This window comes from Mchenga conophoros, linkage group LG14 (assembly GCF_057382185.1).
Source record: "Mchenga conophoros isolate Kocher_MC1m ecotype Shallow Benthic linkage group LG14, M_conophoros_male_GT1.1, whole genome shotgun sequence".
NCBI lineage: Eukaryota > Metazoa > Chordata > Actinopteri > Cichliformes > Cichlidae > Mchenga > Mchenga conophoros.
The window spans coordinates 29,289,026-29,310,383 of record NC_140539.1 but is presented as its reverse complement, the minus strand read 5'-3'; the positions used below and the strand labels follow the sequence as shown (position 1 = coordinate 29,310,383).

The window sequence follows — 21,358 nt, the reverse complement described above, 5'->3', positions numbered from 1 at the left end:
TATATAAATCACTGTGAAGGCATATGCACAAGTACAGTGGGAAGCAACTGGGGTTCTGGCTAAGCATGTAGGGAACAATATGGAGGTAATACTGCACCTGTCAATAATTATGGAAGCATTTATTTTTCCAGTTTCTGGTTTCATATTCAGTTGCCTGTAAATTATAATCGCAATATTGTGCAGATGTTTCTTACAGTGAACTTTATGCATTGTTCCTCACTCTCTCAGTACATGAAATAACAAATATGAGGAAAACAGATTTGTGTAATGTTAATACTACTCCTACCACTAGTAGTACAAAGTAGTAGTGGGAGAACTGGTAGTCTTAATACTTTTTAATGACTTTTTAATTATTAATGTAACCTGGAATTTTTAAATTTGGTTCATGCTGAAATGTTTGGAGAATCATAACGCAGCACTAAAAATAAGAAGTTTTTCTGACTATTTTACAGACAGCTGACAAAGGATCAGGTCAGGATGACATAGTCGATAACCCTACAGCAAACCATATAGGCTAATGAGCCTAATCAGTGCACCAATAAAATACCACTAATTAGTGAACAAATATAAATTATCTTTGTAGTCATACGATCAGTTGGTGCATTTCTAACAGTCATTCAAGCGCCTGCAAATGAATTGAGTTTGACTTAAATGTTTAGAGACTTTAGTGTTGTATTTCAGTCTCTAACAGATGCAAATGCACCTTCTGGTATTTCAGTAGCTTTTGGAGAAAAGAATAAAAAAAAGACATGGTCAGATCTATAGAGGCTTCCTGGATCTGTGAATCAAAGGTCTTATTGAAAACCAAATGGAGAGACAACAGTGGATTACAAGGGTTTCCCCAGCAGGGCTCCTCGATACAGGCTGCAGGTCAACACAGGGACTCAAAGCACAGTTCGTGAAATGAATCACAAGATGGTGGGTTTTTGAACAAGACAGTTGTGGTGACTTTATCACTTGCTAAAGAGTTGAATTTAAAATGTGCCACTTTATAACGATGAAGCAAAAATGGCCCTTAAATGACCAGGTCAGTTAATAAAAAAACTAATTTATAGATGAAAAACCCCAATGTGAAACACATGCTTCATGAAAAAAACAACAAAAGGCTAAAAAAAACATCAAATGTGCTTTTCTTCCTTCTCTCATGCTGGCACTACAATCAGCTGGTTTCAGTTTGTGTGCAGGGTGGAAGAAAATGGTGGAGTGATCTAAAGGTTTTGAGGAGGTATAAACATTACTCATGTTGATATTGCATGAAAGGACAAGAGCGCAATGGTAAAGTGTAAAATGCATCCAGGACAGAAACAACTGCTTTATACTGCTAACACAACTTTGGCTTTCAGGAAGCACCTGCACAGACAGCATGCTAGCTAGCCAAGAAACCACAATGATGTTAAAGCCGAGCGTTGTCTTGATTCCAGCACAGCAGCCAGACGCTGATTTTCAACAGGTAACGAAAGCGTTGATAAGCAGTCAGGCTTGCAGCATTGCAGCACAGCCTCTCTGGTCTGGTTTTCATCTTTGCTTTGTGTTGATGGTTTTGTATTGATACATAAAAACTAAAAAAAAGAGCCTATGTGTGTCCTCACTAGGATGGGGATTTGTGTTGTTGTGTGAGACTGTAGCCTGTAGCTTTGTATTGTTAAATGGTAATTTTGTGACGATACATTTCAGCTCAATATATGAGAAAGTTAAGTAATGAGCAGTAAACAAGTTACTTTCTTTAGTGAGTAATTAAGTAACATACTGCATTACCATTGAGAAAAGTAAGAAGTAATATGTAATACATTACTTTTTTTGAGTAGCGACCCTAACACTGGCAGAGAGTCTGTGTGAGGGCCAAAGCATCAGGCGAGGTAGGAGTTTTGACACTGAAGGCAGGTGGTAAGTTCTGCAGCAAAAAGAAATGATCATCTCCACAAACCTTTTGAGTGGATCGAAGCATTACGTGCTCTAAAACGTCGTGGTAGATGGCTGCATTGCCTTAGGACACACCAAAGATATGACACACCAAATCAGCACAGATGGCAGAAACCTCAGGCTGGACCTCAAACACCTCCCCACGCTTCCTCCAGACTCCAGGGCCTTGATTTCCAAATGAAATGCAAAATTGAATTTCATTTGAAAAGAGGAGTGTGGCTGTGTGTTCACAGCTAAAGTGAGAGATACACAGTATTTAAACTGTTTGAGTAGTAATTACCTCGAAATGAAATAGTCAAATAATCGGAGATACTGGACTTCAGATTTTCACGAGTTATAAGTCACAATCAGCAAAATTAAAACAAAAAGGCAGGAAATATTTGCATGTGATGAATACAGAATATATGAATGTTTTACTTTTTTAAAAAATAAATAAAATTATGACAGACTACTTTTTGTACTAGTGTAATTCACATTATTTTTATCCATATTAAACTATTTAAGGGTCCAATTCCATCCCAGGATAAAGGTAAACGTCCTGAACTTTGCTGTGCTCTTTCCCGTCCGGGACAAGTGAACTCAAGGCATGCTAGCAAAATGCTCCCTGCAGTGTAACAGCTATAGAAGCGTCTTGTACAATAAATTAAAGTTCAAGCAGTGCACTGACTTATATATCATACTATCCTGACCTAAATAACCATGATATGATGTCTCAGCAAAAACTGTAATGCTACTACATTTTTTAGAGTGTGCTCAGTGTCAGTAAGATGTAAAGTCTGAAATGATTTGTGCTATCAACAGGGTTCAGCGACCTTATTGCTGGAAGCGTAACGTGCACTTTAGATCTGTGAACTTCAAAGCGGCTGATTTATGACGCTGCAACACGACTACATCTTTGTTGGCATCATAAACTGATAGTACTTACACTAAAACACTTTTTCATCTCAATGGGCAGAAACCCATTTCAAATTTCATATTACTTTAAACGCCGTTTTTACTCCGCTGCATTTCTTTTACAGCTCAGTTTTAACACAGTAACGGGCAGGGTGGTTACAGTGTGGGTGGATGGATGATTATAAATGATAGATGTACCATTGTTGAGCTCTGTGAATCAAAATGACGACAAACACATGGTCAGTTTGAAAAAAGGAACACATTTTACTTGAAATACCAATATTTTCTCACAAAGTATAAATAATGATTTAAGATTGATTTCGATTTTATACAAAAATAATACATTAGGAGGAAAAGAAAATCATGTCCTGTCAAACAAGTACGAGTGCCTTCTGATCAGACGGCAGTAAATATGCCTATAACAGTCACAAACCAATGACATAATAATAACAATATTATGACCTAATATTGAACAGGAGACTGGATCTGCCACGTCTTACATGCCAGTTGTGTTTGCATAAATGCCTTTTTTGTCTCACAGGTTCTTAAAGCAAGAAGAAAACTCATGGTTGGTGCTAAATTTGGTTCACTATTGTCCAGCTAATGAGCCTGCGACGGTGTGTTCAGACAGAGAGCAAAAGCAAGATTTTGGAATTTTGGCACACAAAATTAATGGTATGACTGAGTAAGAGGTGATTCAGAGGTATCCACCTATGAGAGAGGGGAAGGAGGAGGGGAGAAAGAAGGATGCTGGAGGGAGGGATATCAAATTTGCATGAACCCCACTTTGGTATCTCTCTGAACAAACCTTAATACTGTTAGCGTGGGCGTCTGTACCCACAGCAGCTGCTCCTCTCCCCGACATTTCTCAGCCTTTCTGGAATCCTGCAATGATTAGAGCCGTTCCTGTCACAACATTGTCTGACTTTTATGTTTGTTTTGTTTCTGAATACTTGACATTATTATCATTCTACTCAAGGGGGGGGGGGGGGGGGGGGGGAGATCCTGTGATATATATTTTATGATGAGGAGTTATTAACAATATTTGTACTATTTCGGATTGAAGAAGGACGTGGGAGAGATAAAGAGAGGGCGGGTCCCATTCCTGAAATTCACCTGAATCTATGTGCAAACAACAGTCAGAGGTTTCCTGAAGGGGAAGGGACACATTTAGAGTCAGTGACTCAGTCCTTCCCTCGACGACTGAGGCAAGGCCAAGATTACAAATGTGGCAGAGTAGCTTATGAGACACGCAGCTGCAATCGAAGCTCCTATCCTTTGGCATATTTTGTCACTCTTACACCCAATGTGCTTTTCTTTTATTTACAGGCAGCTGTTTTCACTGACAGTGTACAAGTGTGTGGAGTTTTGTGCAGAATCCAGTTATACAAAGCATTGCATACACCTACAGACGCATTGCATAGTCCTTTCAAGATTGTCAAAGTCTTTTTCAATCACAGTATACACACTGAACAACTGGGAATGACAAACAGGCATTCATCCTTTGCACTACTGCTAGTACAGTAAACCGAGTGTGAAAGAATAACATGGAAGACTTTTAGAATGTCAAACGCAAGATCAATAAAGGTTATTGTGATTGTCACGTAGTCTGCTCACGCGCAAGGCTTTCAGCCCAGTCCTACCTCGGCCTGCACACAAGCAGATCAGTGTCTCTGTCCCTTAGTGCCAGCGTGACTTTGTATTTCCACCTTAGATCACAGTTAAAGTCATCGCAGAGCCTTCAGTCTGGTTCGTGAGCAGTTTTTGGTGCCCGATTTTTGTTCCTTGGTAATGTCACAACAGAGGATGACTGCAAATTGTTAAAAACAAAAAAAAAGAGAGAGAGAGAGAGACGGGAGGATGGAAAACTGAACACTGTTTTCAAAAGATTCGGTTAAAATCATACATCCCTGTTGATCATTTGTGTGCCACAGAGGGAAATCCAGACTCCTCCCTTTCAGGTGCAGGTGAGTTGGGGGGGGTTTGGTTTTTTTTTTTTCCACTGTCCCCTTTTCTCATTTCCACCGCCGTGCCCGCCGTCGTCACTCCTCTGCGTCTGTTGACTGACTCATCATCCGGCACGCTGTTGCGGGTTATTAGGAGTTGTCATGGTCACCGCGATGAGAGGGTGGAAAAATGCGCTCTGGTTGCCGGGCACCGAGGAAGTCAGGTGGACGCTCTCACCAAGCTTGAAGAGGACACTGTGGAGGTGGAGGATGAGAGAAATGTCAGACGAAGCAAGGCTGTGTTTCATAAAACAATAAATACAATCTGTCCAGTAATTTACATATACAGACACACAACGGTGATGATGGACTACAGTGAATTCCTGTCATTCTGACCCTTTTCTATATGTTAATGGGGTGAATGGCTGTTTATGGATAAGCTTAAAAAAATGAACGAAGCGCGATTGTCATATTGGTTGAATTAGACGGCATAAAGGGAACATTTCATGTACCTGATGTTTCAAATATATAGAAGAAATGTGCATTTATTTTATATTATACCTCAGTATAATGAAGCGATCACTAATTAATACCAAATTATAATGATCCACCAAAGTAACAGAACCAGTCAATGACAAAGCTGCCATAGGTGATATTTTAGCCATTTGGGGTCAGTGGAAAGACGTCTTTAGCACACTGGCACCGTCAGGTGTAGATTTTCAGTTGTTAACCTTGTTACTTTACAATATAAAGCGCCTTGAGGCGACTGTTGTTGTCATTTGGCGCTATATAAATACAATTGAATGGAATGGAATAGATATGGTGTTTTTCATGTGCTACAAAATGTATGAAGCTAATTGTGAGACAAAAAAGCATTCAAAGCCAGGCAGTTTATCAAAAACATGGATTCAATCAGCCAGGGCTTCATTCCTTACAAACCTATTTGTTAAAGAGCAGAAGCGCTTCATAAAGTCAACTCTATCTCCAGCCTCGGCTCCAATCTGACCAGTACCATGAGCTGCTGATGTTCTCTCTCTCCTGTGCGATGGTTTCTCCTTCACTTATTCTCTGCTATGTAGAATAACACCCGAATAAGTGACCAGCTGTCAGACGGTCAGTATTCGTATTTCTTCACAAACTTCACTTCACATGTTTCAAAATAAAAGCCTTTTCAAGAAATGAGGGGTTAATTCTTAAAAAACAAAACAAAACGAGAGCTGATGGCTGTTAATTTAAAGCAGACGTGTTATTACAAGAGCATTCTACGGCAAGAGGGTAGAGGATCAGCGGTACTCGTGACCGGTTGATCAAACAGAGGACAAGGCCAGTTACCTTTAGCAGCTGAGGTAAATAAAGGCTATCAACTATTTCATTCATGTGAATGAGAGAGAAAGAGCAACTGTCACGTTATCATCATCATCTGGGATGGTTTTAGTTCACTTTTAATCTTGTGTCTGTTTCAAAAACTACTTGCTGAAGGGCTAAAAATACTGAATTCACTGCAACGTTCAAAGGTTAGCAGCAGCTGCCAGCAAATTTTTCAGGCAGAATGGTTTCTCACATACGCTGACATCAGTAATTAATTAAGACAACTTTGCCCAGTTAGCTTAGCCTTTACTGGATCTTCAAAATACAGATGAATTAACTGAACAAATTTCTTTTATCAGTTAAGACTGCAAATGCAAGACTTTTACTTGTGCAGTGTCACATTTCTACTTTTACTTCAGTGAATACTTCCTGCAGCCCTCCACCTTGATGCGCCACACCTGACCAAATACATTCCTCATCCCTCTTCTCCTAACTCTGAAAAGCCGTTTCCATTGAAACGCTCTCTTCGTTTAGACTGTTTGTGGAATTTATTTTTCACCTGCCTCTCTAGGGGTGGAGGCAGCTGACCCCGGTGTGACCCCCCAGCCAGCAAACAGCGTCACCTGATAAAGCTGACACGCAGCCAAGACCTGAGTCATTAGACGGCGGCTCTCTGAGCAGAGGCGAGTTTGAAGCAGACTCAGGTATAATGAAAGGTTAGTAAACAGCAAGTGTTATAAAGCCCGAGCATGCTGGTGTCACGACAAGGAGGCAAACCTATCCAAATAAAGTCCTGATAAGAAAATACCTCGGAAAGCTTTGGGGCTAACAGGTCACTAAATAAAAAAGAAGTGGTATAAAATAACCGAGTATATGTGCACTTTGTCTGGAATTTTATGCTACTTTGTACTTCCCTTCCTTTATGGCTAACATTTTACCCCAAAATGCGTTTAAAATATTATGACAAAATACAGCTAAAGCCTCATTTTTACAAAAATAACCTGCTATAATCTGGTAGAGAAAAAAGCTGAGATTTCAAGATGTAATTATTCATAAAATTCTTATTTAAAATTAAATATTTTGTCCATTTGATGCGGTCTAATAAAACTGCATTTAGCTACACGATTAACTTATTAATTCAGACGATAAATAGATCAATTCTTATCAAACAATAACGATAATCTGAGCACACAGATCCATGATATCATTAATAAAGAATAAATATCTTTTTTTTCTTGGCTAATATGTTGTGTTCAACTCACAAAAACGAAAATATTACAGACGGCTTCACCAACAAAAGGGATCTCCATATAGGTTGAACATATTAGGTAATAAAAAAAGTTTAAAACCATTTTTACATTAGTGGTTTTAGTGCTTTTACTTAAACAAAGGACCTACCACTACAGGTGACAACATCTATTTTTAGTCAGTTTTAAGGAGGCAGTAACACTTAGGTTAGAGGAGTTTTTGCTATTTGCTGCTCACAGGATACACAGCGTTCTCAGCTATCCTCCCCTGCAGCCATCAGTCTGGCAGTAGCAGCTCACGGTACAATCACTCTGTCTCAGCGTGGGAAATTGAGTGTGTGAAAGCACCGTGGACAACATTTCAGGCTAGAGCGATCACCGAGAGCAGGGAGAAGTAGGAAAGAGGAAGAGATGTAATTAGAAAAAAAAAAAAGGAGAAAAAAAAAAGCCGCCGCCCCCTCACCCAGCCCATCTCATCTCCAGCCTCACTGTAGCATGGAGGAAAGCTGCAGCACACAGGGGTTGAGAACTTTGATTAACAGGTCTCATTTCCTGATCGCAGAGGTAAGTCTCGTCGGGCAGAGGAAAGTGAAAATAGGGAGCATTAATCAAGAGGCGTTCAGGCTGAGGGAACATGTGATTGATTAGACAGCTGTTTAAGAGGAAATAGGAATTCTGAGGAGTGTCCTATCCATACATCCGTCTCTCCTAATGAAAGTGTTTGAACATCAGCCGTAAACAGAAAGCAAAGGGATCAACGTGCACAGCCACAACTGTCCTAAGTGATTTGATGTGTGTTTGAGTTTGATAATTTCACTCATGTAAACTGCGTGACTGAACTAATAAAATTGTATTTACCCAGGAGAGACCCCCAAGTTGCACCATCTTGTTTACAGGAGCGTCCTAATGTGACAGGAATCAAACAAGTCAGCACACCGTCATAACACACACACACACTTCTCCCTGCTGTGATCTAGTTCCTGCTGTTGCAGCGAGCTTTGATGGTGCTGTTTCTCTCAGTCAGAGTAAGGTGAGAAGGATTTTTCTTTTTTTTGTGCATCAGCAGGGAAACACGACAGTTGCAAAGAATTACAATATAAAATGCAAATTGAACGGTGATTCTCATGCAAATGTCCCCGTAATTACTCGAACTGAAATCATCATCGGCGGGTAGGGGAAGCGGTCAGAAGGTGCGTCTAACTGTAGCTGTTTGTGGCACGGGGTTAAAGTCTCACCGTCTTGCTCGAGGATATGGAGCTGAGGGGGCTGTTGGCGTCTGTGACCACCATGGCTGAGGAGAAACGTGACGGGTGGGAATATTGCGGGGGTTCTTGTTTGTGCGGATACACTGAAAAAGGGAGACATAATAGATTATTACACTTCCATAACAGGGACAAGTAAATATTTATTAAGGTTAAGAGCTGATCTACAGCTGCAGAGAGGAAGCTGCATACCTGGTGTGTAATATTATATTCAGCAACATTTACAAACTATCTTCTTCCACTTTTATTTGTGCTTTAGTTATTAAGAGTCAGGGTGGGAACTCTTTGCTTTAAACCACAAAAACTGACTTTGAGAGAGAAATCAGACCAGATGGAAGCATGGTGGCTGATTGTGGTGTTGTTTTAGGCTGGATTACTCTGAGCTCCTCCCCATTAAAGCTTCAAATCACATCAAAGTTTTTTTTTATGTCTAAATAAACACATTAAAACTGTCTGGTTACAAGTTGTGCTTTGTTTTAACACAAGGCCTAAAAGCTAATGTTAGAAACCTCCAAAAACTTGTTAAAAATGCATACTAGTGCCTACTGGACTGACAAAAACAATCAAAATGTGTTACTGACTGTGTGAGTGTGTGACGGAGGCCATGAACGGCTGCTGGCTCATGTGGCTCGGACTCTGCTGCATCAGGCTCTGCTGATGAGGGCTGTGGAGCTGCTGGGAAAACGGCACCGGCTGGAGCGCTGCAAGACTTCCCGCCACGCTGTTGATCACTGGCACCGTTTGAGACTGCGATGTGTTTAAACCTGGTGACACCCAAGTAAGATGTCAGTCACCACGTGCCTTTAGAACAAGCGAAAATTTGTATTGATGTATGCTAGACATACTTTGTGCTATGGCCATGACTCCAGACAGAGGCATGATGAGGTTCTGTGTCTGCTGATGGCTGTGATGGGAACTGTGGATGTTTGTGAGTGTGCTGACCGGAGGAAGTCCTCCACCTGAACCTGAAATCTGTAAAGAGATCATGGAAATAAAATTACAGTACAGTTTTATAGCAGTACTATTTGTTTTTAGCTGAGCACTACACTCAGAGTTATCAGAGTACTGGCTATGTAAATTCACATAAATTCATGTTCAAAGTGAAAGAGATGTTGGCAGTTAGACAAACAACAGACATAAATGTTGACTCAGTTCGGATTCTTTTGTACGACACCACAGTTGCGTAATTCCCATCACACACAAGAACATACTGATAAAGAAAAAAATTCCAAGGAAAATAAAATCATAATAAAATGGCTGTGTGAGTTGGCGTTGCGCATTCTCCGCGCATGTGGCTTCAAACAAATGCTTCACCCAACATTTACAGTAATCTTTATCTGGATCCTCCCCCTCAGTGGGGCTGCGTTTATTTGACTACAGCCTCCTGCCCACAGAGGAGAACTTGGCCCGACTCACATCTGCGTAAAACAACTGACAGCTCTGACCTGCCGCACACTACAATGCCTGCCCTCATTTCACATAATGCAGGGCAGAGGTAAACTGTGCTGTATGACTAATTTTTCCCCAGTTTCCAAACAAAATAAACAGTTCAAACGGACGGATACTGTAATCCCTGATGATTTGAATAATGCTGTATTTTGACATTAGCACATTGCACATTTTTTAAAAGTACTTGTACAGACGCTATGATAGTATGCACAGGTTTCCTGATCACTGATCAAATATTGAACTAGGGAAAAGGGGAGAAGTAGATGCAGAAAAAAAAGTATCGGGCATGATCAAATGTTGGCGTCATTTCTCTGGCAGAACAAGCAACACTCCACCTTTGGCTCCTCTTTGTGAGGCATTTAATCAATAGGAACAGAATGTTTCTTTGTCAGGTTTATTGGCTGAGAGATGAACATGCCTGGTGCACTTTGGTGATGGCTGCCTGCTAGTACAGCCACCGTGGCTCCACCTTCCAAACACAGCAGCACAATGTGCTAATTGTTGGCTCTTGCCAGCACGTCCATGGGAGAGGAGGTTCAGGAACCTACTTTGTACGTTTATGCTAAACGCAGGCAGGTTCTTATCTAATCTGAGGCCACCAGGGCCCAGGTGTGTTCACTCACCATCTTGGCGTCGGGTGACAGCAGACTGTGGCTGTGGTCCAGTCCTCCCGGAGACACCTGCTGGAGCACTGACTGGCTGGTCGCCATTGCGTTGCTACTGTGGTGACTGATGGCCGAGGAGGAGGTGACCTCACTGGGAACTTGCCCGTATCTCACTGAGAGAGAGAGAGAACCAGAGAGAGAGCAGGTTAACTTAACTTGTCTTGCCTCACGGTCGCTGTGTGCTGCAACTATTGCAGGTATATAGGGCAGTGAAGAGCATTGGCTCGTCAGTGCTGAGCAGTGACACTGTCACTCCAACCCACCGCACTCACCTGCTCTTTGACTCGGATAGGGGAGGACTGAGCAAACAAAGACAGTGACCCGTCCACTGCTGCTATCTGAGCAGCTTAGCCAAGGCCATTCACTGTGTACATGCACTCACATAAGCAGGACTCCCATCAGACTCTGTGACCAGCATACAAACATTACCAATGATGTTTGTATTACGTCAGGGTTACGAAAAGATATTCAGTTTGAACAAAGGTTGTCCCTAGTGCTTTTTTATTTTTCACCTTATAGAGCAATATATTTGGTCCAAGGTATTTTAATAACTGTCATTAAGAGTAATGGTAGCTGTACTTAATGAATTGTCTAAAAAGTATATCATTTAGACTCTAATGTTAACTTTACTTTCACATTTCCTCCACTACTTTAGGCTACTGTTTCACTTAATAGTTGTACATTATGCTTAGGAACATATTAAATGGGGTTTTCGATGTTTTAGCTAATATATTAAATATCATCAGCTTTTATTCCAGTGTATTTAGCTTCCAACTGTTAGCCATACTGTTAACTAATCCCATTTTTATTCATATTTGTAGCTAGCAATATATTAGCAATGTATTTCTAACTAACATTTTTATGTGTTTATCTATACTATTGTCCAATAATTTCAATTGTTATCTGTACTTTTTCGTACTTTGTACAAAAATACCTGGGGTTTTTTTTTTTTTTGGTTTTTTTTTACATTTTTACCCAGATATTTAAAAAATTTTCATTGTGTATTTCCAGCTAAGAATCTTATTTGTTTCAGTCTCTGAAGAGGATGTGCCTTCTCAGTAAATGATGCTAAATCAAAATCATATAACTCCATAATAAGTAACACTAGCACAAAACTGTAATGATGGTTGCAGAGCCAAAACATTAGCATTTTTAATGGCATAGCAAAAATAAATTGCTGAAATAAAGATTTGTCAGCTATTTATCTAAAGTTTTGTACTATTAGTGCTATTTAGGTGCCTTTAGGTACTCAAAACTGGAGTTTTATCTATATTATTATCCAACTATTTTATCTACTTTTAGCAATTTTAATAATTTTAACTTTTAGCTGTACTTTAAACAGATATATATTTGTAACGAGATATTTCAATTTGTATTTCAATTTGTTTATCTGTGCTATTAGCTAATAGTTTCAGCTGTTATCTGTACTTTCAACCAAAAGCATCCACATTTTATTTGTGTTTTTGCTAGCTAAACTTGCTGTTACATGATTTCAGCTAATTGTTTATTTGTTTCACTCACTAAATACGAGCAGCACAGATTCAGCACATTTATGCACGATGCTAAATCTAAATCATATAACTCTAGTGTGATAGGTAGCACTAGCATGAATTGAAGGCCAAATGGCGGAAACATTAGCTTGTCAATACTAAACAGGTGAAATTAAGATTTGTCAGCTATGTCTTTCAGGTTTTGTGTTTGTGCTACCTATTTAACTTGGGTACTCAATACTGGGGCTTTATTTATCAATACTATTACCTAATTATTTTTATTTGTTTACCTTCAGCATAATTTCAGCTAGCAATTTAAACTGTTATCTGTACTGTTAATCCTTTATAGCCCCCTTTTATATATATTAGCTAAACATTAAAATTTCCTTATCGTCAGTTTTACCCAATATTTCTATGTATTCATCTCTGCTGTCAGTTAACGATTAGTAATCACTAGTTACCATTTTTGTTTATCTATTCTATCAGCTAAAACCTTTTTGTTTATTTACCCAAACTATTATCTAATGAAAAATCTGCACATTCAATCAAGATATCCAATTTTTTATTTATATTTTTAGTTAACTATACAAGCTTTTTATTAAGACGTTTTAGTTAAATATTTATTTGCTTATTTATACCACTAGCTAACATTTTTAATTGCTAGCCATTGTGTTGATTTGCTGTTTGTTTTGTTTTTTCACATTTTCATTTCAATAATTTAGCCATTTCTATTGGGTGTCTGTTTCAGTCTCTGATAATCCGTTACTTAGTTAAGATTAGTCAGATTAGTTAAGCCGGTCTTCTCAAATCCCCCTACTGGAGACCTATCCTTCTGTTTGCAAGTGGCAGCCAATCACAAGAAAGTTGGAGGCTGGCCTAAAGGAGATGAGACTAAAACAGCTTGTATGAGAGGCTCTGGTCCAACGCCCAGCATGCAAACTCAGAATGATAGATAATGACATTTTTTCAATTGGTAATCATACTAAGAAACTGCCATAGAGTAAATAAAAATGGAACTGAAAATGAGAATAAAAAGTGTCTTATAAAACTGGGAGCCTAGTTACAGTCCACATTCCAAACTTTCAAGTTTTTGTTATATTTCAAACAGTTTAAAGAGATTCACAGTGAATCGATGAGAATAAATTTAATGACATCACTTTATCCCCCGTCTAGACTACTTTCTGTCTCTCACTGGAGGCCCATAGGAATGCTCCACCTCCCAACTGACAATCAAATGTATGTTTGCTGATGCAGGCCTCCCTCTGATATCAACAGAGTAAACATTACACAATTACAAGCAATGCCAAACACATTCTTATCCTGTGGTTTCAACCTCGCACTGTCACACAGTGCTTCCCTCCCTCAGTAACAGTGCAGAGACAGACTCTGTTTGCACTAAGATCAACATCATCTTCCCCAAGTCCCACGTCCCTGACCCAGGTGTGACAGCCGGAACACCCTGCAGAAGTCGGAAGTATTGATATGCACACATTTCGAGATAAAAAGAGGGAGAGGCTTTGACACAATAGGTGAGCAATGAGAGGGACATCGATTTCTAGGTGTTGCTGTGCAAATCGTATAGTTTAGTTTGCTTCTAATGAGATTTTGCCAAAACCACTAATCATGAAATCGCTGTAGTTTACAGCTCCATCTTTATCAATGCATCTACAGCTTTAACCATAACAATCTTGAGACACCATTTCTCTACATTTGCCGAAATCTGTCTTTGTACAGGTTTAGGAAATCCGATAACCTGTTACTGGGTGAGCTTCCAGATCTTCTAGATGCTGATTTTAAAGTTTTTCACTCCTGCTCCAAGTCTTTCTTTTAAAATACGAACTCTTGTTAAGCTTCTCATTTAAGAGATATGCAAGTAATAGCAATCTTTTCATTTAACTATCGCCAGTAAAGCAAACATATTTCATGCAAGCACATCTGATAATGCGGAGCTATTGCTTTGAATATGGATAGTTAAAATGCAGCTACTTCAAAGCTGCTGTCATATTTCATCCTCTAAAGTACCTGTCCTCCATTTTGTACGGCCAACAGACATCATATTGTGTCCTGCAACATACTATCAACCCCACAACACCCCGCCGTGCCTTGTAAACACTGCCACAGAACAATAAAGCACTCCATTGGACTCATGACCCCCATTGCCACACAATAGAGGAGGACTCATAAAAAGTCAGTTATCTCGGAGCTGGGCCACCTCTTAAAGGATGCTATTCAGGAGAGTTTTGTTTCTTTGGCTTCTGTAGTAATTTAAGCTGCAGGGAAGCTCAGACTTCCACAAACTAAAGTTAGAAACTAGGGTTTCTAGTCTTTTTGACGGCCCAGTCAAGAAAAAAAACTGCAACTTGCTTTTTGAGAGCAGGGGGAGGGCGAGAACTTCAGGATGGGAGTGGTAGCATGGACCTTCAGCAGGTTTAAAAGCCTCTAGCTCCCTGTGTGACCCATGTAATATCAAAGCCTGCCTCCCCAACCCCAGGCAGTGCTCATTGTAGTGCCGCTGAATATGACAGACCTCCTGGGTCTCTGCAGGACGTAGCCAGTCTCCTCTTTGTAGCACTCTGGGAGCACTGGAAAGTGCAGAGCTAGGCCATTCCTTCTGTGTGTGTGTCCCTGTTTTAAGCTAGCCTGAGGTTACAGAAAGCAACACAACCCACACATGCTACTGTATCTGATCTGGAACTTCTGAGTTTGCTAGTTTGGTAACGTGCAGAACAACACAGTTCAGCTTACACAGCGCAATTTAGCTTCAGCTGTCAAATTACCATCAATCTAAAACACTCCATCACAAGCAAAAGTTGTCTATTCAGAATCCTGCTTAACAAAAAGACAAGCATTATCTTCACAAACCAGGTTACGTGATTGGTCCGATTTGTTTGTCTGCTTGTTAGCAGAATAACTCAATAAATGACACGAATGTTTTAGCAGCTTGGACTAACATGCACGTGATTCGCTTTTGTCCATGGAAATCTGAATTCATGTAAGATTGCTTTTACATATTCCTATCAAAGTAAAACAGAATAATTTAAAACCACCATTTTTAGAATATATTAAAATCTAATACAATCCAGACATCCTTCTGGATCCAGGAACTCAGTTTGTGGAGGGAATTTTTAGCCTTGGTGGAGCCATGCAGATACTGACTGCTCCTGCTGATAAAAAAAGGACTTTTTGCATAAAGAGTAAAAGTAACTTTCATGCTGAAAACTCCCAGTTTTGTTGATGAAACTAACAGTAGCTCACTGTTAGGTTAGCCTCACTGTAAAAGGGTATACAGAAGACATCAGGCTTTTTTAGATTCAGCTTTAAAAAAAAATAATTGTAAAACGCAGAACTTCAATACAAAAATTTGGATTTTTGAATGATTTTCATTCATTTTTATTTTTTCTTTGGCCAAGAAAATGCTGATTGATAACCATACCATTTTAATGACACCTATAAATTTGTTTGAGGAGCTCCTACTTTAAAGAATAACGGCTAAATAAGATGCTTTTGATAAGCTCAGTAAACATGAGTGGATGAATATTAGGCACTTATTACATGGGACGACACAGACGGCTGCTATAAAATACTGTAAGCAATCTGCTTGAAAGATCAGTTTCATTTCCTAAAAAGGTCACCACCAAAAATGCACGTCACACTGTTTGACTGTCTATCCAGTTGTGACCAACTGATCAACGAACCAAAGCAAAATCAATAAAAACTCCCTGACTAAGAGGAGTTCCTTTGAAATGACCCAGAAGTGACCTCCCTTGTAAGACTGAAGGTGTGGCGGCAGTTTAAGGAGGGGGGTTACCAGCTTTCTCTATAGGCGAAGAAGGGGTCATCAGTCCTGTCTGGCCAGAAAAGAGCCAATACCACAGTGGACAGCTCCTGCTGCTCCAAGTCTGCGACCAGCCTCAGCAACTATACTAATGTCCATGAAGGTGAGGAGGGGGGGCTTTAAATTCAGTCCTCCTCCAGGCCCAGCCAAGATAAATGAACCTAGGTTACAGTGACTGCAGTCTTCTAATACACCACAGACAATGGGACCACCTGCTGGAGCAGAGTATAGAGAGTAGAATCAGAGGAGCCCCTTATCAAAGGCCTGGGAGATGTAGCAGCAAAGGATTTTAATTGTCCATTAAGCATGCATAATACAGGCCGTGCCCTAGCAACGCAATGAGGTGCCCCACTGGGATATTATTGTCAGTTCAGGGGATGACACTGAAAAACAGCTGATGCTGTCAGCATGATGCCAGCAGGACACCTTGTAAGCAGCCAGCAGAGAGATTTTGGTGAAACAAAGTGCTCTCCGCCATGCACCAAACCTTCCTTTCTTTGCATCCTGATATCCAGGCCTGCTCAGGTGTTCTCAACAAAAACAAGGAGACAAAAAACCTTAAGCAAATAGACAATCCACAAGTGGGACCAGTTTATGGAAAGGTAAAAGAGCAAGACAAAGCAAACCATTAGTCTCCCCTTCAAAGCTGGACTCGTGTTCGAACACAAGAGGATAACAATGGGATCTGAGTGAGTCTCTGAACACAGAGGTTTATGGAGGGTGAGTGATGGCATGGGGATAATGCTCTGTGAGCCCTAGCTGCTTTGTTTTATGTAGTATACGCTAGGTAAACTCAGTCAATACTAATTAGTTTGGATGCAAACATAAAGGCAAGGTGAAATGGTCAGAGCAACAGTCCACAGCCTTCTCCTTGTTTTGGCAACTCCGTGAGTCCTTAGAAAACTCGATGGAAGGAGGAAATGTGGAAATGAAGGTGGTACATCGAGGTGATGTCTGTTCCCCCTTCTATGACCCTGGCCTGACCCTGGCCTGTCACGGGGTTGCTGCCCTTTGTATCATGCCTCTCCATGCTGACTTTGGAGTGGAGATTGCAGGTACAATGTGGATTGTTCTCAGTGTTTTCAAAGATCAGAATAACAATGCCACTCGCTCAGCTCACTCACTCACGCTCATTGATCACTTGTCCTGTCTTTCTCTGGCTCTCTGATCACATCAACTGTGAGCCTCTGTGCTTTCCTCAAAATAGTTTTACACCAAAGAAAATGAAATCATGCACCTTTTGCGCCACCGTCATCAAGTCTCCCATAGGCTGATGTTAGCATGTGTAATCTGCCGAACCGCTTGCAAAGCATCACCACTTGACATCTTACTTGGAGGTGAAGCGCTGGCCTGGGGATGATGCGGTGAGCCATGAGAGAGCAGAGGGTTGATGCCGTGGCTCGGAGCAGTGATTGCATCCATGGCCAACTTCTGCCTGAAGGCTTCCTCTTTACGCCGGTTGGCGAACCAGTTGTAGACTCGCACTTCCGTGACCAGATTAGAGCCGAGGCCTTGAGCTTTGGAGGGGGAGACACCTCTCTGAAGACACTCAGCTCTGCGGGGAACAACACCAGGTGAGAATGTGGTGGTAGCACTGCACGGGCAGCATTTTTGTGCTAAAAGTGACCTCATGTGTGTCTACCTGTTACACTCCTCCACCAAAGCCTCCCGCTCCTCCTTGCTGGGGTTCTTCTGCCGCTCGTAGGCCTGGTACAGGATTTGCTGGGACGCAGGCCCCCATTTGAAGCGGTTGCGCCTCATTTTCTTACAGGAGGGTTCGATGCCCACCTCTTCACCGGGCTGACCCATGCTCTGACCGGATGGATTGAACTCTGCAAAATAATAACCCTGATCTGGATTTCCTTTGTCAGCCATACTGCTGCCAGGACCATGAGCTGCCTGGTTGAACTCTGAAAATAAGAAGAGGCTTGTTCAATAACGCTGATATCAAAATGCTTTCTTATACAAAGTTTGGCACTTTGAATGTATAAATTAGATGCATTTTCACTTTTGATGCATAATGAAAAATAGTTGCATGTACATGCCATTCTTCAGGGTGAGGAAACATGATATCCCTACAGGTTTCAAACCCAAATAAAGCAGCGTGCTGCTGCCAGCTAAACATTTCAGGCTGTGGCCAAGCTGTGAGAAACTCAAATATTAACTTACGTCGTAGAATTTCCCGCTGTTTCCTGACATACCAGGTGTAAAGGGCCGCTCGCTTCTGTGTTTTCATGGGCGTTCCTTTGTTGAGGTGCTGGGAAAGGTGAGACTGGTTCAGCCCTGTGATGTCCACCACCTCGCGTTGGGGGATGTTGTGCTGCTGCATGTAACCTTTGATCATGCGGGCAGCACGCCATGGATCCTCTCTGCGTTCAGTTAGAACAACAGGGGCAGAAAACATGGTTCATTGCAGCACTCAAGTACGTGCAGCGTTCAGGGGAAAGTTATGAAAAGAAAATCCACCATTTACTCAAACTTTGAGGCTCAAATAAAGAGTTCTGGAATAGTCATGCTATTAAATCACTAGTTCATGTGAGATTGTATCATTTCAGATGTGGAAATGGTTTTAAAAGTTCATATTTAAAGTAAATATAAAAGTGAAACAACTAGTCATGAACTTGTTCCCTTTTGTTGTTTCCCTGTTTTCAAAGCCTGGAGTTTAAGGGGTTTGTAAAAATAAAGAGTCTCCAACACAGACAACCCATTTATTATTCCAGCCTGCTCAGTGAGCTGTAAATATTTCCAAAGGTTAGTTCAGCTCAGAGTAGATTTAAGCAGCATTGTTACCTAAACTCTTCGATTTAATATAGAAAGAGTAAAAATCGAAATTAAAACCATAAAACAAACTTTACATAGGCTGTCTTAACTTTAAATATCTGATCTACTCAAAGTATAAAATAAAAAATAAAACAAGACATAATTTAGTATAGCACAAACAGCAGGATATTCTTTAAAAATGTAAAAATGCAGAATTTCTTAAGATGATAATCAAACCTTAGGTTACAGTCATATATTAGGCTCTAAAATTAAAATTTAACCTCAAGGAAAACTCCGTTAAGTGATTTTAAAAAAAAAAACTACATTAAGTTGTATGGAATTTATATCATATATAAATTTAACTTCAAATTTTAAGTTTAAGTGGTAAAACTGTACCTTTATATTCTGGTTAATTTTTGTTGCAGCGGTGTCTATTTAAAAAAGAGACGAGTGGAAATTGAGCCTTACCGTGCAATCAGACACTAACAGGCCCAGACACTCGGACATCGGTAATTATTGCAAATCTGCGCACGTCTGTTTGTTTTGGAGAATGTGGAGGCCTACATCTAAGTCTGTGGGTTAAGTGGGAGATGTTAGTTTATAACTTTTGACAATGAATAACCAGATCTCCATTCACTCTAATCACACGCCACTGTGTATCTTTCAGTTGATGATTTATAGAATAAAATTAATAATAACTTAACTACACGTGGGTTCGTTTTGATATTCTTCCGGTGCTGTTAGTGGATGATAGAGCCTCAAATATTAGTTCAACGACGATGAGTGGTTTGAACGGTGATAATTAGAAAGAAATGGCTTCGTGATGGGATATTATTTTTCCGTGAGAGGGGTTTACAGACAGAGGAAGAACCGGAAAAACAAAAAAATTGTCACAGTCAAATTGATTTAATAATAATAATAATAATAATAATAATAATAATAATAATAATAATAACAATAATAATAATAATAATAATAGAAGTTGTATCGTTACTTTATTTTTGTGGAGTCCGTGCGCCCGGCGTTTTTATCGTCGAGAGGTGGAGTAGCTATAGTTAATAATAAATAGAAGTAAGTTCAGCTGATATTTTGCAAAGGTAAAGAAATAATAATCCGTGTGGATAATTAGTAACCAGAAAGTGAAAACCTAATCGTGGCGGGTTATTTTAAAATTGTAAACAAAGCCTGAAAAGTGTTTTAGGGATATTACTGCCTATTATTATTGTATATTTTTTAACATGTTAAAAACCTGATTTGAAAAAGGCGTAAACTTCTAAATTAAGAGCACATTGGGCGAGCTCAGACGGATAAAAGTAAGCGAGCATAAGCGCAAATTTCACTTTCTTGTCTTCTCGTCTGCCATAAAAAAAATAAAATTTCAAAAAAATAATATAAACTTTTTAGAAGATAGAAATTTGTCAGGAGAACTTACGCCAACATGCGCTCCACCTCCGCCCTCTGCTCCGCGGCCTCCTCCGTGTTGAGCGATTGGAGTTCCTTTAGTATCGGCGGGGTGTCGTAGTCGTCCCCGTCCTCGGAGCCCTCGTCGCCGGAAAGCTTGCCCTTGCTGTGGCCGTTGGTGAGCGTGAGGAAAACGGGCTTCGTATCTGCGTCCCCTCCGTTCATCTTGCCGCTCTGAGGCGACATGGGCAAGTTCTCCAGTTTTACTCCAAAGTTCGGCGGGCTGGGGTCCAGGTCGTCTAAGGCCTGGATCAGAACATCTTTGGTAACTCCTGAGTCCAGCAGGGCGTTAAGGAGCTCCTGCTGCAAGGATGTCAGTTTCGACACCATTTTAAAGAACATTAAAAACACCACATAGGCCTACGGTGTGCGCGCTGGAGCCGAGGGTTGAAAGGGAGGATCGTGGGGAAAAGACCAAAAGGAAAGTCAAAATAAAGTTCCTTTCTCCCTCTCTGGCTTTCGGCTGCTGACACCTGCTCCGAGAAGCTGCTTCACTTCCCTGTTGAAGGGGAGGGATGGAGCTACTTTGCCATGATGCTTTCTGAGAGCGGGGGAATATAAAACATGGTAATGAGTGGGCCGGCTGATGGGAGCTTTTATGTAAATCCACAGAATAAGGGCCGCTTTGCGCCGAGGCAGACGTGTTTACACTGCTGCACGGCTGCTTTTATTGGCCCCCCTTATCAGCAAAACTTTCGTGGACTTCGGACCCTGTTGTATATGCCATAAAGACTAAGAAGGGCTGCGCATATTCAGCTGCGCTGGATCAGTAGTTTTATTCCATAAAAGCACCGAGACAGTTAGGGACAGAGTTCAGCTAGTACAGTACAAGTACTTTTTTGGCTATTTAACTTTATTTGTGTGTTGGAATTTTTTTCTCCGTGTGTGGGGTTTATTTTTTGTTTGTTTGTTTTTGTGTTTTTTGTTGTAAATTAGATGTTGTTTATTGTTAAAGCCTCTAATAAGCCATCTGTTTTTACATTTTTTGGAAATTATTGCCACATATGAGGTCATATGGATAGCTGAAATGTGTCTCCAGCTTCAGAGTTGCTACAATAACTTATTTTACATTTATATGAAGTTTAAGATATAATGTAGCGACAGTATGCAAATATATTTGC

At 40.5% G+C, this 21,358-nt stretch overlaps 1 protein-coding gene across 3 annotated transcripts; it reads right to left on the bottom strand.

The window, feature by feature from the left end:
* Nucleotides 1–3,054: 3,054 nt before the first annotated feature.
* hnf1ba (HNF1 homeobox Ba) lies at nt 3,055–20,829 on the bottom strand. Of its 3 annotated transcripts, XR_014888195.1 has the most exons (11): nt 20,209–20,829; nt 18,186–18,385; nt 17,659–17,926; nt 17,348–17,571; nt 10,650–10,804; nt 9,423–9,549; nt 9,159–9,341; nt 8,551–8,663; nt 8,174–8,218; nt 4,458–5,015; nt 3,055–3,699 (listed from the first exon to the last, which is right to left on the bottom strand). XR_014888195.1 is itself a non-coding variant. In XM_085243807.1 (10 exons), the coding sequence occupies exons 1-10, from the start codon at nt 20,577–20,579 to the stop codon at nt 4,995–4,997; spliced, it is 1,707 nt and encodes a 568-aa protein (XP_085099933.1). In that variant the 5' UTR covers nt 20,580–20,829; the 3' UTR covers nt 3,055–4,994. The 3 variants fall into 3 exon arrangements, 2 of the variants coding, with proteins under 2 accessions (XP_085099933.1, XP_085099934.1); XM_085243807.1 differs by having other exon boundaries at nt 3,055–5,015; XM_085243808.1 differs by lacking the exon at nt 8,174–8,218 and having other exon boundaries at nt 3,055–5,015; nt 20,209–20,828.
* Nucleotides 20,830–21,358: the final 529 nt, after the last annotated feature.

Excerpts from the sequence above, each read along its gene's own strand:
- hnf1ba (XM_085243807.1), bottom strand. The coding sequence starts at position 20,579 with ATGTTCTTTAAAATGGTGTCGAAACTGACATCCTTGCAGCAGGAGCTC. Across the intron at positions 17,572-17,658 it reads TTGGTGGAGGAGTGTAACAG|AGCTGAGTGTCTTCAGAGAG; the intron begins GTAGACACACAT and ends TGTTCCCCGCAG. Across the intron at positions 10,805-17,347 it reads GGCCAGCGCTTCACCTCCAA|TGAGATACGGGCAAGTTCCC; the intron begins GTAAGATGTCAA and ends TCTCTCTCTCAG.